The sequence below is a fragment of the Hylobates moloch genome, unplaced genomic scaffold, assembly GCF_009828535.3.
Source record: "Hylobates moloch isolate HMO894 unplaced genomic scaffold, HMol_V3 SCAFFOLD_9, whole genome shotgun sequence".
Classification (NCBI taxonomy): Eukaryota; Metazoa; Chordata; class Mammalia; order Primates; family Hylobatidae; genus Hylobates; species Hylobates moloch.
Window position 1 is genome coordinate 33,687,922 of NW_026652284.1, and position 18,711 is coordinate 33,706,632.

General features: G+C 37.8%; 1 protein-coding gene across 5 annotated transcripts in view; it reads left to right on the forward strand.

Annotated features, from left to right (window-relative positions):
• The first annotated feature begins 973 nt into the window (after nt 1–973).
• The window catches only part of MYBL1 (MYB proto-oncogene like 1), a 48,583-nt gene continuing 30,845 nt past the window's right edge, over nt 974–18,711 (forward strand). For 3 of the 5 annotated variants that reach the window (XM_058444456.1, XM_058444458.1, XM_058444457.1), the window contains exons 1-6: nt 1,204–1,373; nt 11,769–11,874; nt 12,519–12,590; nt 15,084–15,176; nt 16,698–16,918; nt 18,492–18,666. In XM_058444456.1, the coding sequence (XP_058300439.1) occupies nt 1,354–1,373; nt 11,769–11,874; nt 12,519–12,590; nt 15,084–15,176; nt 16,698–16,918; nt 18,492–18,666 (687 nt within the window). In that variant the 5' untranslated portion in view covers nt 1,204–1,353. Of the gene's footprint in view, nt 1,374–11,768; nt 11,875–12,518; nt 12,591–15,083; nt 15,177–16,697; nt 16,919–18,491; nt 18,667–18,711 lie in introns of all 5 variants that reach the window. The other 2 variants (XM_032759644.2, XM_058444459.1) reach the window with 1 other exon arrangement.

An 18,711-nucleotide genomic window follows, 5' to 3' on the forward strand; every position in this document is an offset into this window, starting at 1 on the left:
GGTCTCTCCAGAGGGAAGAAGGTCACCTTCTACACTTAACTATCATGCTCATTCATCTGGACGAAATGCTCAGTCCACTGTCATCTTCACGCGTTATTCTCCAGGACCGGGCTCCTCCGCCGCGGACGTTATTTCCTGTAGAGCGGGCACGAAATTAAGCACCTTGAGGACCAGCGGTAGACACAGATTATCTCCCGTTCCAAGCACGTCTCCCGCTAGGAACTTTTTTCACTTGTCACGCTTCTTCTGCTTTTTGAGGAAAATAGGTGATATTTGGTTTCCTGCCAGAGTCTTCGTCACTCTCGTAGCTATGATGTCTGGGTAAAAATAGCTCACATTTTTGCTTAAAAAATAACGGCCGCGCAAATTTATGGTTAGATTTGTCTCAAGTCTGAAGACCGCGCCTCCTACCTAGTGAGGCGGAAGACACCTAAGGAGCGAGGGGCTGTGGCCGAGACGAGGCTGGGGAGACGTTCTCTTGCTGGGCCGCGGGACTACCCACCCCGCCAGAAACTCGGTCCGCTCACCCTAAGAAATTTGAGGCAACTGGACGGCTTCACCGCCCGCTTCCGGACCCGCTCCGACGCCGCTTCCGGACCCACTCCTCGGCGAGCGCAGGAACTCGCTCTCCCAGCAGGCCCCGCGCGGTGCGCCTCTCGGCGCGTTCCGAGTCCTGTGACAGCTCAGCTCGCCTGCCCCACCCACGGCCCCACCCACGGCCCCACCCGCGGCCCCACCCCCTGGCTCCCGGCTCCTTCCCCGACTCCCGCGAGTTCCAGTCCCAGTTTCCAGCTCCCCAGCCCCGCCCTCAGCCGCGCGCGCTCTCCCCGCCCCGCCCTCGCTCCTCCGCGTGCGGCCCCCACAGCCAATGAGGTTCAGGGCCGCGTGCGCAGATTCAAACGGCGGCTCTTGAGGGAGGCTGGGCGCGAGATTCGGCGGTGCGGACAAAACCCTGCAGGAGATTGCGAGCCCTGCAGAACTGCTAGCTGCGGGGAAGAGGGCAGGGGTTGGGCCCCTGTGGCGGAGCCGGGCTGGGACCCGGGCGGGGAGGCTGACAAGCGGCGGGAGAAGGCGACGGAGGGCGGGATCGCGCCTCCTGACATGTTGGGGGCATCCCTGGCCGAGCCGGGCCGGGGCTAAGAGCTGCGCTGCGGGTCGGGGTCGGGGGCGGGTCGCGGTCCGCCCCCGCTGTCCCTCCGTCCTGCCCTGTCGAGGACGTGCGTTCCGCACTCGGCCGCCTCCAGAGGGAGAGAGGGAAGCGGCTGGAGGATCGGGGAGAAGGAGCATTCGCCGGAGGCTGGAGAAGGCTGACCCGCGTCCCCGCCCAGCCCGCTCCTATGCGGTACTTGAAGGATGGCGAAGAGGTCGCGCAGGTGGGTGGCACCCCTTTCGCCCAGGCCTGTCGGCGCCGTCTCGGCTCAGATTCTCTTTCCTATCCCGCTGCCTTCTCCCGCCATAAGGCCCTCCCCGGCGAGGGCAGAGGTTTCTCTTCCCGCGTCCCTGCGGCCGCTTGGCCTCGATGGCCGGAGCGCAGCTGCGACGTGTGGAGAGTTGGGGACCAGGGTGTTTGAGGCGCGGGACGTAGGAGATGCCCAGGTTTCTCGGTGGCTCTCCCCACAATGCGCGTCCAGATTCCTGACCTCATGCTGCCACTTCTTCGAGGCAGGTTTCTTGCCAGGTAAGTCGAGCGCTTTTAGGGAGTTCGCTACGCAGAGAAAACTGGCTGTGCCCTGCCGGGAGGACTTGAAAATGGTGTTCGGGCGACTCTTTTCTGAATGACGGTACAGTCAAAATAGGAACTCCACGGTGAACCTGGGCGGCCACCCCTCTGCCAACTTGGCTATCTTGAAACGTTGTGGAAAATCCTCTGGGGAATAGCTGAGAGGACTTTTCTGATGTTTTCTGTAATTCCTATACCCATATTCTCAGCTTTATGGATATATGTATATTTTAATATCCTCTATTGGGACCATGTCACATAGTAACAACTAGTAGTAACAACTAGTAGTAACAACTAGTAGTAACAACTAGTAGCTTGATCTTAAAATGAAACAATGTGTTTGATTCACTTAATATTTTGAGTGTCTGTGTTTGGCTCTGACCGTACCTAAGTGTTGCACAGAGGTAAGGCACTTTTTTCCACCTTTGCCTGGAAAATTTGCTAGGATGAATTTATGCGTCTAATTTTTGTTTACATGCCATTACAGTAGCTACTTATAAATTATGTGGAGTAATTGCTTAGATAACACAAATATAGGATGTCTTCTGATTTTCAGCATTATCAAATAAACCTGAAAAGATGTTTGGCAGAATTTCCAAATATTTATTTGTCTAGATCCACAGCCCCAAAATCTTCACTAGAGATGTATTTCCTAAGTTGAAATTTAGTAATGGGGGTCATTCACTGCAGAGTTCTGCTAAAAATTGGCAGTAACTATATATACATAATTGTTTTTTCCTTAATTTTCTGTTAAGCATCTGCTGTGTGCAGGATGCTTCTGCAGAAATCCGTAGGTCTCTGTAAGCTTATTAATTTTGAAATAAGTTATAGGACAAACCCTTGAGATAAAATAAATGTATACACAGACCCCTCTAAAACTGTTTTCAACCTTTGCACTATTGACATCTTGGACCAGATAATTCTTTGTAATGGGGAGATGTTTAGCAGCATCGCTGGCTTCTACCCAGTAGAGATAGTAACACTCCGCTTCCCTCAGTCATGACAGTAAAAATGTCTCCAGACATTGCCAAGTATCTTTTGGGGGACAAAATCACCCAGGAAAGAACCACCCCTCTAGAACTTCAAGCACCCAATTAACATCAATCTTCAGAAAAGATAGATATTTAAAGCTCTTGTAATTATGATTGCTGAAGTACTGGTTTAGGCTTTTTGAATTTTTAAATATGAAAAAATTTAAAAATAAGATGACAATTGAATATGTTAACTCAATAACAAGTTTATTAATGTGTGATATTATCTACTATCAGTATTGATGTTAATCTTATTTGGAACAGTTTCTTGGCTAATTCTGTCATCAGCATTTAGTTAAATTTAAATTATGGCTAGACACGAATGTTTAAATGTCAGAACCTTCCCCTCACTATGGGTTTTCTGTCCATATGTGTGAAGTGTATGCTTCATAATAATGGACAAAGAAAGGAGAAATAACTTAATGTTAGTTTGCTTATATAAGTTATTTTATTGAGAATACTGTGAGCTTGAAATCTAAATATTGTACTTTTGACATTTATCCCTTGACAGTTGTGTAAGTTAATTTAAACATGATAGAATGATTTAAAGGGTCATAAATCTGGAGTAATTAAATGTGGTGGGGTGAAGCTACACTCTCCCTGGGAGTATACAGATAGAGGATGTGGGGAGAAATTATCATCTCTGAATGATATATCTCTTATGTCTTCATACTTGAATGTGTTTCATACTCTGAATTACATTTCTTGCCCACGTAAATATGATTTACATATCTTAGAAGACAGTAGATGCTCTGCTTTTGTGCTTCAACAAAAAACAAAAGAGGATAGAGTGTGAATTGTTTTGAAGCAAAAATAATGTAGTCATTGGGAAAAATCTCTCTTGCCTTTTAGCTAAGTATCTTAATATATTTGAACTCAATTTATAGTTGAAAGGGAAAAGAAATAATTCAGTTACTTCAAGTTGTAATTTGAGATCTCCAGTATACAACCACTTAAGCGTTCAAGTGAAAACTATACTTTGCTGTATAAAAGTTTTGCCTAAGAGCATAGGCGTAAATCCTGTGATATATGTTTCCTATGTGATCTGAAAAAAAAAAAAAAAAAAAAAACCTAAGAGTAGAAAACTAAGTGTTACCTCAAGTGTGAAACAACTGCAGGATGTCAGCTGTTTTGATCCTTAAGATAGCTGTAGTATCTGTCCTCTAGATTTACATAAAGGAAGACTCATTTGTATTGTGACTTTAAATAATTTTACATCCCACTGGGAATTGCAATGACAATTTACAGGCACTACTAAAATTAATATATCTGTTATTAACATATATTTGACTTTTAAGCATATTTATATATGCATAATTAATTTGAGATTCGAAAGTCAGTTTTACCCTTTAAAGTAAGCTTTAAAAAATGTCATTTAGAAACCTGTTTACTAGTAACAGATTAAACTATTTACACTTGAGATGACCTATGACTACACTAACCTGAAAAGATAAAAGCCAGCTCTTGAAATAGAAGATGTTTTTTGCAGTGTTATGTATATGTATGTGTATAGGAACCAGTTTTACTGTGTTGTTTCCAGCAAAATGGGTGGGAGTGAAATTATACCGAAATATGAGAACTGATCTTTTAATCAGTTTTGTCATTAACTGGCAATATTGTTTGGGGAAGCAGGTAAACTCTGCCTCAGTTTTTCATCTGGTTAATATATGGAGTTTGGATTTTATGGTCTGTAAGGTAGTTTCTAGCTTTAATGTATATATTTGAAGACATTTTGTAATCTTTTCTCATTTAAAAGTACATACATACTAATGAAATAGAAATTTTCTCACATTGTTTTTGTTTATGGAATTACTAGGTAGAACTCTCCTCAATATTGCTATTAATAATGATCAAAGATTTTGTAAAGTTTGTCTTACTATAATAATGCTGGTTTGCACAGTCCAGATTTGGAAATAAAATATTCATGTATGCAGTACATCATATTAACCACTGGGTGGCCTAATTTCACTTTATTAAATCAACCTGGTAAATTTTCATACCTTGAATATGATTGGACTTGTCCTCAAGATTGTATAATAAAGATTTTTTTTTTTTGTCTGTGATAAAGATTTCGGACTTGAGTTAATTTGTGATTAAAATATTATCAACCTGATGCGATTTTACTAGAGCAAATTTATAGAACCGGTATTTCTCTTTCTTTTAGAATAAAAAATTTTAAAAAATTTCAGTTTCCTCCTTGGAATACCTCATTTACTGGTTTAAGTGATATAATTATTATCCTCTAAAACTGAACTTCTAAATGTTTTATCTTAACATCACATGTGAATTATTTCATCAAGTGCGTATTATTTCACAGACAAAGTCATGACTATCATGTCCTGTTAGCTTGTACCCCAATGTAAAATTACTCTTAAACTATTTTCCTGGCCTAATGAGTTATACAATTTTTTTGTGTGCTTCCTTTGACTGTTTTATAATCATTGTAATCACTTTAATTCACAGTCTGTGAAACTTACCATTTGAATATAGTAGTTTGGTTATGTCTTAGACATTTATCACATAAATATTTTCTTTGACTTAGGAAAACTAGCAGAATCATTCTGGAAACCAAGTCCTGGGCTGGAGAGTCAAAGACCAAATTAATCTATTATTGCTTTGTGACTAGAGAAATAATGTCACTTTATTTTGCTGTCTTCTAGATAATTACACTAGGCTAGAAATGGTTTATTTAACTACATGGTAGGAAGCCGATTTTATTAAATTATTACATATTACCAGCATTGATTGCTATAATACAGAAATGTCAAAAGATTATATAAAAGTAGACAAATAGAGCAGATCCATTTTGATGATGTCTAACCATTTTTCAGTGATGGGACTTTTTCACTGTTAAATGGTGAAAGTGGGATAATGGTGCAGTGATTTGTGGGGTTTTATCCTTTCCCCGTTTTCTTTGCAAATTATACGCATTCTTAGGCATCTTTCTTTGTAGCTAGTGATGTTGATAGATATCTAGGATCTTTTTTTTTTTGGTCTCATGTATTTGAAAGTTAACATTGTCTTTTCAATACTCATATATATGTAGAGATAACTTGATGCTATAACTAAGAAGTAGGTAGACTGTAGGAAAGTCCCAGTGGTAGATAATTCTAAGAATTCTACTTGCTTCTTCACACTTACCCATTCAAAAAGCCCAGCTTACTGAACATTGAATGGGCTGTATAACTCAGTGTCTGAAACTGATGACCATGCTGAAATGCAAAACAGAGAATGAAACCTCATGTAGAAATAGAAATTTCTCACAATAAAGTATGTGGGTAAAAAGGGGCAAAGTTTTACAGTTAAAATGAACAAGTTTTTAGGAAAATTACTCTTTGAAAACTCATCTTTTTGACCAAAATAATGTTTTTGGACTCATATCCTTAAAATATTTTGTAAGAACCTTAAAGTGGGTTTTGTATAGATTAAATGTGATGTAGATTTGTGAATACTCAAGATTTATATGGGCAAATTCCCAAGGTAAAAATTATTTTGACTTAGAAATAACCTGTATTTTAAAGCAGTCTCAAATATGCTGTTATGGAAACTTTGAGGATCTGAAGAGAGGTAGGAAAAGAAAGAGACCCTGTGAAAAGCATGCCTGGGGGCTATTTGGGGTGTTAGGAAGTGGTAATGTTGCTGGTGGCATTTCTAAGAAAGGTTAAACAGTATAGTAGATACCTTCAAATAACCTTTTCTGTATTGAATATTTAAAAATGTTTGTTTCAGCAGGTTCTGCTTCTTAAAATTCTACCACTTGGAGGTGTTTTTTTTGGGGTTTGAAAGTCTCCTTTAACAAATGAGAATGCCTTTTACCTCTTCCTAGAGGTATTTTCATTTGTTAAAAAGTTTTCTTTCTCAGATCCACTTTGAGATCACTTGTATTGAAGAAGGTGGAAGTTTTGGTTGGGTTGGAAAGAAGTGAGATAATTTTGGAATATAGAGCTCTTGGTGAAGCTGGAAGGTTAGGGAAGATTGTTCATTAGTTTTACAAATATTTGAGTGTCAGGTACTGTGCTTAGTTAGTCCTGAGAGGTGAACGTGATAGACATGGTCTGCACTCATGAGCTTACTTTTTGGATGTGGAGGTTGGCAAATGTGATAAACATTAAAAAGAAGAAAGGTAGGTGCTCTTAGTACATACAAATAGGGCAGCAAGTTACAGTTTGGTGTTTTATCTGATTCAGTAGCTTTCTTAGAAATTTATGAAGTCATTGGACCCTGAAGCATGTCGAATTTAACAATTTAATATTGGCCAATCAGGTGATATTTCTGATAGCCGAAAATGGCTGCACGTATCAGATATTTAATCAAGCCTGTAGAGGTTTTTTTTTTAGTTGTTGTTGTTGTTGTTGTTTTTTAACACAGTTTAATAAAACAACCATATATGGGCCAGGCGTGGTGGCTCAAACCTGTAATCCCAGCACTTTGGGAGGCCAAGGTTGGCAGATCACCTGAGGTCAGGAGTTCGAGACCAGCCTGACTAACATGCTGAAACCCCATCTCTACGAAAAAATACAAAAATTAGCTGGGCATGATGGCAGGCACCTGTAATTCCTTCTACTTGGGAGGCTGAGGAAGGAGAATTGCTTGAACCGGGGAGGTGGAGGTTGCAATGAGCCAAGATTGCGCCACTGCACTCCAGCCTGGGTGACAGAGCAAGACTCCATCTCAAAAAAGAAAAAAAAAAAAAAAAAACAGCCATGTATGGAACGAGGACTGGTGGATTATTGTTACAAATAGACAATGGCTTCAGGGAGAGAGAACACTGGACTACTGAAGTGTGTTGAACTGTAGAAGCAGATCATAGGGGAATGGGAGAATCTTGGTGTTTTGCCTGGTCAAATATGAAGAATTTTGTTCCAATGGAATTGACAAGTCAACGGAAGTTAGATGTTCCTGCAAAGGATCTATAGACAGCATATATTAAATCTGGGCCTTCATTTTTCAATTTTGTAAGATTGAAATTACATAATTTACATAGATATTAGAAACTACTTGCATGCGCTTAACTATATTAGAGTAAGCTTAAACAAATCTTCAAACTTTTGCTGTTTGAAATCAGAATGAATTTTTGAGAAAGAGTTGAATCTAGTAAGGCAAAAATAATTTTGAATACTATTAGGTGATCAGCCTATGCACGTAATACTAATATTGAGGCACCTTTCTGTGCCATGTGCTGTATGAGGTGTTATATATGTTTTCTCATTTAATTTTATCCTTAAAGCAGCACTGTAAGGTAGGTGGTAATATTATCATTTTACAAACAAGTAAACTAAACCCCTGAGAGGTTAATGTGTTCAAGGTTACAGAGTGAGTAATTAAATTAGAACCAGAACCTTGTTCTGATTCCAAAATGAACTTGAGGTTTGTCTTTAGTATCTTCCAACTTCCTAGAACTTTCCCCCTATTTTTCCAGTATGTTGTAGTATAGTGGTTAAATAGTGACTGTGGGTAAGAGGTTACATTTCTAAGTCAAAGTTTCCTATTCCGTGAAATGGGAATAATGATAATATTCCCCTCTTCCAGTTGTGAGGCTTTAAGAGAAAAATTTAATAGACTACCACAATGTCTGGTACTTAGAAATTTTTAAATAAATGTTAGACTGTGTTATTTTCAGATGCCATGACTTTATTCAGTCCACTGCCTACTCAGAATCCTCTAATTCAGTTTACTTATTTATTTATTGAGACGGAGTCTTGCTCTGTCAGCCGGACTGGAATGCAATGGTGCGATCTCGGCTCACTGTAACCTCTACCTCCCAGGTTCAAGTGATTCTCCCGCCTCAGCCTCCCGCGTAGCTGGCATTACAGGCACCCACCATCATGCCCCGCTAATTTTTGTATTTTTAGTAGAGACGGGGTTTCACCATGTTGGCCAGGCCGGTCTTGAACTCCTGACCTCAGGTGATCCACCTGCCTCAGCCTCCCAAAGTGCTGGGATTACAGGTGTGAGCCACCACGCCTGGCCTTCTAATTCAGTTTATTGTTAAGGCTTGCCCTTCTTTATGGGGCTTTATTCTTCAAAGTTGCTTTTTCTTTTTTTACTCCATCAAAACTCAGATACTGACTTTGGCCCTTTCCTCACTTTATTAATTATCCTTGGGTCATCCTGTGCCCTCAACTATTCTTTGTGTGCTGGCCAAAACTGCATCTCTACCCTAGACCTTGTATTTGAGCAGGTCCACATGCTCATTTGCCTTCTAGATTTGCTCTGCCCCGTAGGATAGCCACTAGCCACATGTGGCTATTGAGCTCTTGAACTGTGGCTAGTCTGAATTATAGTGAACTCTAACTACAAAACACACGCCAGATTTTGAAGACTTTAGTAAGAAAAAAATATGTAAAACGTTTCATTTATACTTTTTTATATTGATTACATGTTGAAATGATTATATTTTTGCTATATTAAGTTAAAGAATATTGACTATTGAAGTACATTTCACTTATTTCTCTTTTTTTAAAAAATGTGGCTACTAGAAAATTACATATGTGGCTTGTATTATATCTCTGTTGGGAAGTGCTGTTCCAGACATCCACCTGTGTATTTTTCAAGTACCTTGAAAACAGCTAGTCCCAAACTATACACACTCTCCCCATTTTCTTCTCTCTCCCAAAGTTCTGTTTCTCCTTCTATCATTTTCCATGGTAAATAGCTCTACTTATGTTTTCAAAGCCAGAAACTTTGGAGTCATCCTTAATTCCTCCTTCTTCCATGTCCCTCATCTATCAGTTACAAAATCCTTTTTTTTCTACTTTTTAAGTATCTCTCAGTTTAATATATTTCTTTCAATTCCTAATATCATTACCTTGGTTGATCTATTTTATGACTTCCAGATTTTTGTCACATTTACCTCTCTTTTACTCAAGGATATAAAAAATAGACTTCTTTTGTGTTTTCTTATAGTACTATTATGGTTTCATGTAAAAAATGTAAATAATTGCTTCACCCCAGTTTATTTTATTGTAAAGTAGGACACCATGTTTTTTTGTTTGTTTGTTTTTGTTTTTCTGTTTTTTTTAATTTTGAAATGGAGGTTCGCTTGGTTGCCCAGGCTGGAGTGCAGTGGTGCAGTCTTGGCTCACTGGGTACAAGCAATTCTCCTGCTTCAGCCTCCCAAGTAGCTGGGATTATAGGCACGTACCACCACACCCAGATAATTTTTGCAATTTTAGTAGAGACAGGGTTTTGCCATGTTGGTCACGCTGGTCTCGAACTCCTGACCTCAAATGATCTGCTCGTCTCAGCCTCCCAAAGTGCTGGGATTACAGGTGTCCATGCCCAGCGCATCTTAATTTTAAAAAATGGCTACCCAGTGTCTTAACACCATTTATTGAAAAGTCTACCTTTACTCCACTGATTTGAAATGTTACTGTTATAATTTACCAAATTCTGTGTGGGTCTTTTTTCTTTTCTAAATGTTCTGTTCTGTTCCATTTATCTATGTGTTTGTTCGTGTGGCAGTACCATTCTGTTTTATTTCTCTACAGTGTATTTTGATATTGGGTAGTGGTAATTCTCTGATTATTCTTTTTAAAAACTTTTCTCGCCATTCTTCTTGATTTTTTTTCATATGAATTGTAGATTTAGCTTGTCTAGTTCCCTCCCAAAATCTATTGGTATTTTTATTCATTTAATTTATGAATTAGGGGGAATGGGCATCTCCCTAAATTAGAGAATGGACATATCTATAATATTGTTTTCTTATCCAAGAATGTGGTCAGGAGGCTGGGCATGGTGATGCATGCCTGTAATCCCAAGCGTGGGATTTGGGAGGCTGAGGCAGGAGGATCACTTGAGCTCAGGAGTTCAAGACCAGCCTTGGGGTGGAGCAACATGGCAAAACCCCATCTCTACAAAAAATAGAAAAAATTAGCTGGGCATGATGGTGCATGCCTGTAGTCCCAGCTACTCGGGAGACTGAGGTGGGAGGATTGCCTGAGCCTGGGAGTTCGAGGCTACAGTGAGCTGTGATTGTGCCACTGCACTCTAGCCTGGGCAACAGAGCAAGCTGAGACCCTCTCTGAAAAAAACAAAACAAAACAAAACAAAACAAAACAAAACAAAACAAAACAAAAGTCAGAATGTTCTTCCATTTGTTCAAGACTTCTGTGTCTCACAATAGTGTCTTGTCACTTACTGTACCTTTATCTTTTATGTTAAAAATATTTTTAGATGTTAAAAATTTTTTGTTGTTGGTATTGTTAATTGGATCACTTCTATTGTGTCTTTTAATTGGTATGGTTTATATTTTACCATTAGCATTTGTCAGGCCCCAATAATTTCTTGCTTGGGTTGTTGTGAAGATTACTAATTGGTTTTTCTTTTTCGGTTTCACCACACTCTTGTCACTGATTTTTCTAAAACACAAGATATCTGTCTTTTGTCTTTTGCTGTGTTAAAATTCTTTAACTCTTTAGAGTAAAGGTCAAATAAAGAATAAAGGTCAAATTCCTTAACATGATGTACAAGATTATGATTTTTCCCATAGTGGCATATCCAACCTCATGTGTTTGGTATCAGTAAGAAGTATAGCTCCAGGCCAGGTGCAGTGGCTCACGCCTGTAATCCCAGCACTTTGGGAGACCAAGGTGGGCAGATCACAAGGTCAGGAGATTGAGGCCATCCTGGTTAACATGGTGAAACTCTGCCTCTACTAAAAATACAAAAAAAATAGCCGGATGTAGTGGTGGGCACCTGTAGTCCCAGCTACTGGAGAGGCTGAGGCAGGAGAATGGCATGAACCTGGGAGGCGGAGCTTGCAGTGAACCAAGATCACGCCACTGCACTCCAGCCTGGGCAACAGAGTGAGACTCTGTCTCAGAAAAAAAAAAAAAGTATAGCTCCACCCCACCCCGTTGTCTGACTCTTAATTTTTAATACTTTGAATAATTTCATTGTGAATATGTCTTATAGTCTGTATGATTTCTTCAGTCATACCTGCACACACAAGTTCAATGTTTGAATTTACAAATTTAAATAAAATTCTTGATTTCACAAATTGTGTTTTTTTGTAGTGAGGATGAGGATGATGACCTTCAGTATGCCGATCATGATTATGAAGTACCACAACAAAAAGGACTGAAGAAACTCTGGAACAGAGTAAAATGGACAAGGGACGAGGTAATTATCTGACAAGGTTTCATAGTTTCTTACATGTATTTATTGGTTAATACTACTATAGTTATACGGCCGGGTGCGGTGGCTCATGCCTGTAATCCCAGCCCTTTGGGAGGCCGAGATGGGCGGATCACTTGAGGTCAGGAGTTCAAGACCAGCCTGGCCAACATGATGAAACCCCGTCTCTACTAAAAATACAAAAATTAGCCTGGTGTGGTGGTGCATGTCTGTAATCCTAATCCTACTTGGGAGGCTGAGACAGGAGGATCGCTTGAACCTGGGAGGCAGAGGGTTGCAGTGAGCCAAGATTGCACCACTGCACTCCAGCCTGGGTGACAGAGCGAGGCTCCATCTCAAAAACAAAAAAAAAATGCTACTATAGTTATGAAAGATATTTAAAAACATATGAGAAAAGGTATGCATCAATTAACTGTATGTTCTTTTTCTTCAACCAGAGACATGAATAACTGATGACATTGGGACTTACAGAAACAGTATAATAAATGGAGGAATTTGTATTATAGTGGGTGGCTTTAGTTATTCTATGGTTACCAGATATTCCTTAATAGAATTGGAGAGTTATCTATATTTAGGGGTAGAGGTAAAGGATGGGGGAAAGCTTTCTAATTTTCGTACTATTTTAATAGGATGATAAATTAAAGAAGTTGGTTGAACAACATGGAACTGATGATTGGACTCTAATTGCTAGTCATCTTCAAGTAAGTGAAATATTAAATTATATTTCTAACATGGCTGGTTTAAGGCATTGGGTTAAATTTGCTATTTTTCAAAAATGTGTCTACGTATTTTAATTTTAGGTTTCCTTCCTAAAAACATCCCTGTTTGGTCTGCCTGTAGTTGGTTGCTAATGGCTTAGAGAGTCTGGTTTAGAGTCTGGTTTTCTAGTAATGTGTTTATCCAGGGGCCTAAAAAGATTATTAACTTAAAACAAAAATGATAATAAATGTATGTGGGACCTTATAAATATTTGCTAATACATGTTAAAACATTCTGTGAGAAATATATTGAGATATTTGATAGCTAACCAAAAAATCCAGAAAAGCCCTATTAAAAAAGCTTATCATCTGAGGCTTACCTTTTAAAATGTTGATTTAAAAAACTGTTATGCCTATTGTTTACCATACTACTATTCACCTGCTGTTTGTTATATAACTTTATAATTTATGAAATATTTTCACACGTACTCTTTTTTTTTTTTTTGAAACGGAGTTTCGCTCTTGTTGCCCAGTCTGGAGAGCAACGGTGCGATCTTGGCTCACTGCAACCTCCGCCTCCCAGATTCAAGCGATTCTCCTGCCTCAGCCTCCTGAGTAGCTGGGATTACAGGCATGCACCACCATGTCCATCTAACTTTTTTTGTATTTTTTTTTTAGTAGAGACAGGGTTTCTCCATGTTGGTCAGGCTGGTCTCGAACTCCCGACCTCAGGTGGTCTAACCGCCTCGGCCTCCCAGAGTGCTGGGATTACAGGCGTGAGTCACTGCGCCTGGTCCTCACATAGGCTCTTATTTGTATCCTTAATACACTGTGAGTAGTGAGGGAAAATATACATATTTGAATTTAAATATTGACTACTTTGGGTTTCAGAAACCATGTTAACTATGTTTTTTCTATATTGTCATATGCCTTTCAACATAACCCAAAAATTGAGATCAAGTAATGGAAAGAGCATAAATTTTGGAGTCAGTTTGAATTATGTTCAAATGTCAGCTCTATGAGCGTGGAAAAATTACTTAGATAAGGAAGATTGTCACCTTCCTTATCTATAATGTCTAGATAATCATACTTGTTTCTGTATGGTTATGTAGAACTAGAAATAACATATAGGATGTTTGGCACAATTCTTAATATTTAGCAGGTGTTCAATAAATGGAAGCTAGGTTAGAAAAGTTATTTACATTAGCATTAACAGAAATGCTACAAGGATATACAGGAGCAACCTGATTATTTTGAAGAAAGTGTCAGCCTTAAAATGGATCAGCGTTGGTGTACAGAAGCCATAAATGAAGCTGAGTTTGAATAAAAATAATTTTAAGTACATTGGGCAAAAGAGCCATTGGTAGGCAAAACATTTTTATCTGTCCCTTTATATGTTTCTAGATTTTCTGTAATCTTGCTTATGAACTAACAATTTTGTAAACTGTGAATCACTAATAAAGTGTTAGGTGTCATTATCCTTGTAATATATAGTAATTACCAGGTTCTGAATTGACTAAAATAAGGCTTCATTTATTATTTTTGGAGTTTGAGATGTTTCTACCCAGATACTGCATAGGTTTTCTTATTCTGGTGAATTCATTTTCTTTTTAAGTGTCAACACTTAACCAATTTAATTGAAATGTAACATGCATCTTCTATGTAGACTATGTAATGTTTTCTTAATAACTTGGAGTCATAATTTATAACATCCTTTTGATCCCATGCAGTAGTATAGTAATGCCTTTACATTTTTTTAAAACTGTATAGTTAGGTACTGCTGAACTACGTGAATCCAGACTGATAGGCTATTTGAGTTCTTTTTCTTTTTTTTTTTGAGATGAGAGTTTCGCTCTTGTTGCCCGGGTGGGAATGCAGTGGTACAATCTCGGCTCACTGCAACCTCTGCCTCCCGCGTTCAAGCGATTCTTCTGCCTCAGCCTTATGAGTAGCTGGGATTACAGGCATGCACCACCACATCCGGCTAATTTTGTATTTTTAGTAGAGACGGGGTTTCTCCATGTTGGTCAGGCTGGTCTCGAACTCCAGACCTCAGGTGATCCACCCACCTCAGCCTCCGAAAGTGCTGGGATTACAGGCATGAGCCACTGCGCCTGGCACTATTTGAGTTCTTATGTCAGCTTTGTGTAGTTTTCTGTCCACTGCTTTTTATTCCTCAACATTAAATCCATTTCTTTATGGCAGTTATCTGTGTTTTATCTTTGCTGCTTCTGTATTATAAGGTGTAGTGTAAAGATACACACTTTAGTTTTAAATAAATTGTTTTTATTTGTAGTCTAAGCCCTGTTGACTACTATAATTAAGAAAAAACATAATTGGAACAGAGACATGTAACGTAAATGTTACATGTTTAAAGAATGCTATTGAATAGACTATTCTTGAAGTCTTTGTTCTATGGATGTGAGACATAAATTCGGGCTGACTTGCTTTCTGGAAGACAGTTGTTTAATAACAAAATCATCTAAATTTTTTCAGAATCGCTCTGATTTTCAGTGCCAGCATCGATGGCAGAAAGTTTTAAATCCTGAATTGATAAAGGGTCCTTGGACTAAAGAAGAAGATCAGAGGGTAATATGTTCATATTCTTTATATACACTATGTAGGTAGACTAGCTTTTTTCTTTTTAATGTGGTGTTTTGACATATGAAGTACATGTTTAAGTCACTTTGATTTTCTCTGGAGGCTACTTGCATAAGAATTGAATGTCAAGTGTCTGGAAATGTTGTTGGGTTTTTAGAAAATTGAGTCAAACCAAGTATAACATACAGCCCTGTCTTTCTGAGAGTTTGGTTTGCAGAAGGAAAAATACTTGCTGTAAGGTTAGTTACCTTGTTTTGAGCTCAGTTTCATAACTATTAGGGTATAGTTTTTTGTCAAAAATCTAATTAACATTTTAAAACAGATTTTCATTTTATTTTTACATCTAATAACTTGATAAGCACGGAAGTCATTCTTAACTTTTTCTCTTAACCTATAATGAGCCCCAGGATTAGACAGATGTCAGAGCGTCATGTTTCCAAAGGTTTTGTGATTTAAAAACCCAGGTCATTGTTTGCGCTATGAAGTTGGAGATGAATAGAAGCGTTTCTGCACTCTTTAGTTAATGCCCTTTAAGTCATAAAAGTTGCTAATGCAGTTGAGGAATTGGAGCATCCTTACTCCTGCTCAAAACAAACTTTATTTGTTATTCTTATTTTTTAAATTTTTTAAATAAGTAGAGATGGAATCTCGCTATGTTGCCCCAGGCTGGTCTTGAACTCCTGGGCTCAAGCAATCTGCCCATCTTGGCCACTCAAAATGCTGGGATTAGAGGCTGAGCCATCATGCCCAGCTAGAACAAACTTTAAAGTTACTTCACCTAGACTGCTCTGATTTATTTGATGGCTACTCATAAGTTTTAAAATGTGTGATCTTGTTTAAAAATACATTTACCAAAGCCTGAAATTTTATTTTTTAAAGATAGTAAATAGATACATATAGTGAAAATATCAACATATATTAAACTTAGTCTACCAATATAAAATGTTTCTGAGGTGATATTTGACATAGGGCAGTGAGGTAAAGTGGGCTGGAATAACTATTCTTGCAATTTTAGATGAAATAAAAACAACTGTAAAATGTGGAAAAAAGAATATGTAATCTGTGTCCTTTCAGTTTGAGAAAGGAAGAAATGACAACCAACAACTTGGTAGACTCTTTCTGCTTCCTAATTGTTTTTTTGTTTTTTGGCTTTTGGCTTTGTGCTGAAGCGTTTTTTTTGTTTTTGTTTTTTTGTTTTTTTTTTTTTTTTTGATGTAAGAGTAGAAAATGCACAAGTTTCAGCATGTTTACAGTTATTTCAAGTTAATAGTGTGTGAGAGCAATTGAATTTCAAGAGTCTTTAATTAGCCCCTTGGATTTTTAGATGAGTTTGGAATCAATTTTTGAAGCTGGCAAATGCTAAAGGGGTATTTATTAGTAATTTTTTTTTTTAACAAATTGTAGTTGTGGCTTGGATTTAATGCATTTATTTAAAATGGTATTCTTGAATTATGTTTTAAAATTCTTTCAAGGTAATGCTTTTTTAAACTTTGTTTTTCTGTTTCCTAGGTTATTGAATTAGTTCAGAAATATGGACCAAAAAGATGGTCTTTAATTGCAAAACATTTAAAAGGAAGAATAGGCAAGCAGTGTAGAGAAAGATGGCATAATCATCTGAATCCTGAGGTAAAGAAATCTTCCTGGACAGAAGAGGAGGACAGGATCATCTATGAAGCACATAAGCGGTTGGGAAATCGTTGGGCAGAAATTGCCAAACTACTTCCAGGAAGGTGCTTATATAAATGTATATATATTTTTCTGTACTTAAACATGACCTTTATTACCTTTTTGTAAATACATTTACAAGTCCCCCATGACTTTTTTTTAAATTTATAATTAAAATGTAGACTATATAACATAAGCAACCTTTTGGGACCATTTGTACTAAATTCTGTGGTAAAGGGTATGATTACTTTTTTAATTAATTATTTTATGGCAATAATTTGTACAATAAAATGATAGATTTTAGACTATATAAACATTTAATACACTCCTAAAATCATGTTGATGTATCAGTGCCAATCAAGTGAGATCCCCTTTGTATAAACTCTGTTGGAACAGAATCTAAATCTTAAGATTTCTTTCATGTTGCGTTCTGTGTGTAAGACCAGGGAACGATATGCTAGCTGCAGTAAACTACTATGAAAGTGTGTTGGGGAAAATTCAATCTTAATTAATTATGGTGTGATCCAAACCATGGAAGTAGTATATATATCCATGTGGCTAAAATACAAAATTTTCCTCAGAGGCAGTCATGTGCTAAGTACACTCTACATTGTACTGGTTCATATGTTTTCTGATAGTGTTTAGTACAGCAGACAACAACCTTGTGAAAATTCATAACTTAGAAGATACGCATTTGTCTTTTGTTGCTGTAATCTCTATCTGTATAGTACTTTATAGCATTAAGTGCTTTTACATGTATTCTTAATTTTTATAGACTTGGAAAGTATATAGAGCAAACATTGCTATCTTTGTTTTATAGATAAGATATTAAGGCATAGTGTTAAATTTTTTATTCAAGTTATTAAACCAGGTCTAGATGCTTTTAATCTCTTGTACATCTTCTTGCTTTCCATAGAACCTAGCTTAGTGCCTTAACATTTACTGAAAACCTGCTGTATGTGTGTATATTTTATGAGGGATGAAATTTGCACTACAGGTAGCCATAGGTTGAAGATTTTCATTTTTATAAAGGGAACCTTAGATAAGAAGGGAGCCAATGAATTCTTTCTTACCATAAATATTTTGTTCTAAGAAGTGAAAAAGAATACTGGGATTCTTTAGTTTGTGATTTGCTTTTCATGATCATGTTTGTTCCTGGCTTAAGACCTTCGCCCTTGCTATGCTCTTTATCTGGAATACTCTTTTTTTCTTTCTGTTCTTGTGTAGCTGGTTGGTTCTAACCAAACCAAAATTATTCTGTTACCCACTTTTCTTATCCTACTTTATTTGCATTGTACTGATTTTTTTTTACTTATTTGTTTTTCTATTCTTCTTTGCTTCCCACTCCCACACTTCCAAGGAGAGTGTAAGCTCCACGAGAGCAGTGACCTACTTTGCCTTATTCACTGCAATATTTCTGGTGCTTAGAACTAAGCCTGACATATGCACATACAGTTTATCTTTTGAATTTTTAAAAAATACCTATCTTCCTGAGTAGAAACTCCAAAAGAAAAATTAAGAAAAAAGTATCTAATTTCATCAGTGTAAAAATTTGTTTTAAGCACTTTGTACAAGTTACATAGTGTTGAAACCTGTGGCATCCTTTTTTCTTTTTAAATCATACCTTTCCTTTCTTAGGACTGATAATTCTATCAAAAATCATTGGAATTCTACCATGCGAAGAAAAGTGGAACAGGAGGGCTATTTACAAGATGGAATAAAATCAGAACAATCTTCATCTAAACTTCAACACAAACCTTGTGCAGCTATGGATCATATGCAAACCCAGAATCAGTTTTACATACCTGTTCAGGCACATACTTTTAATACCTTTATTATTTAAAAAATTTTCTTAAGT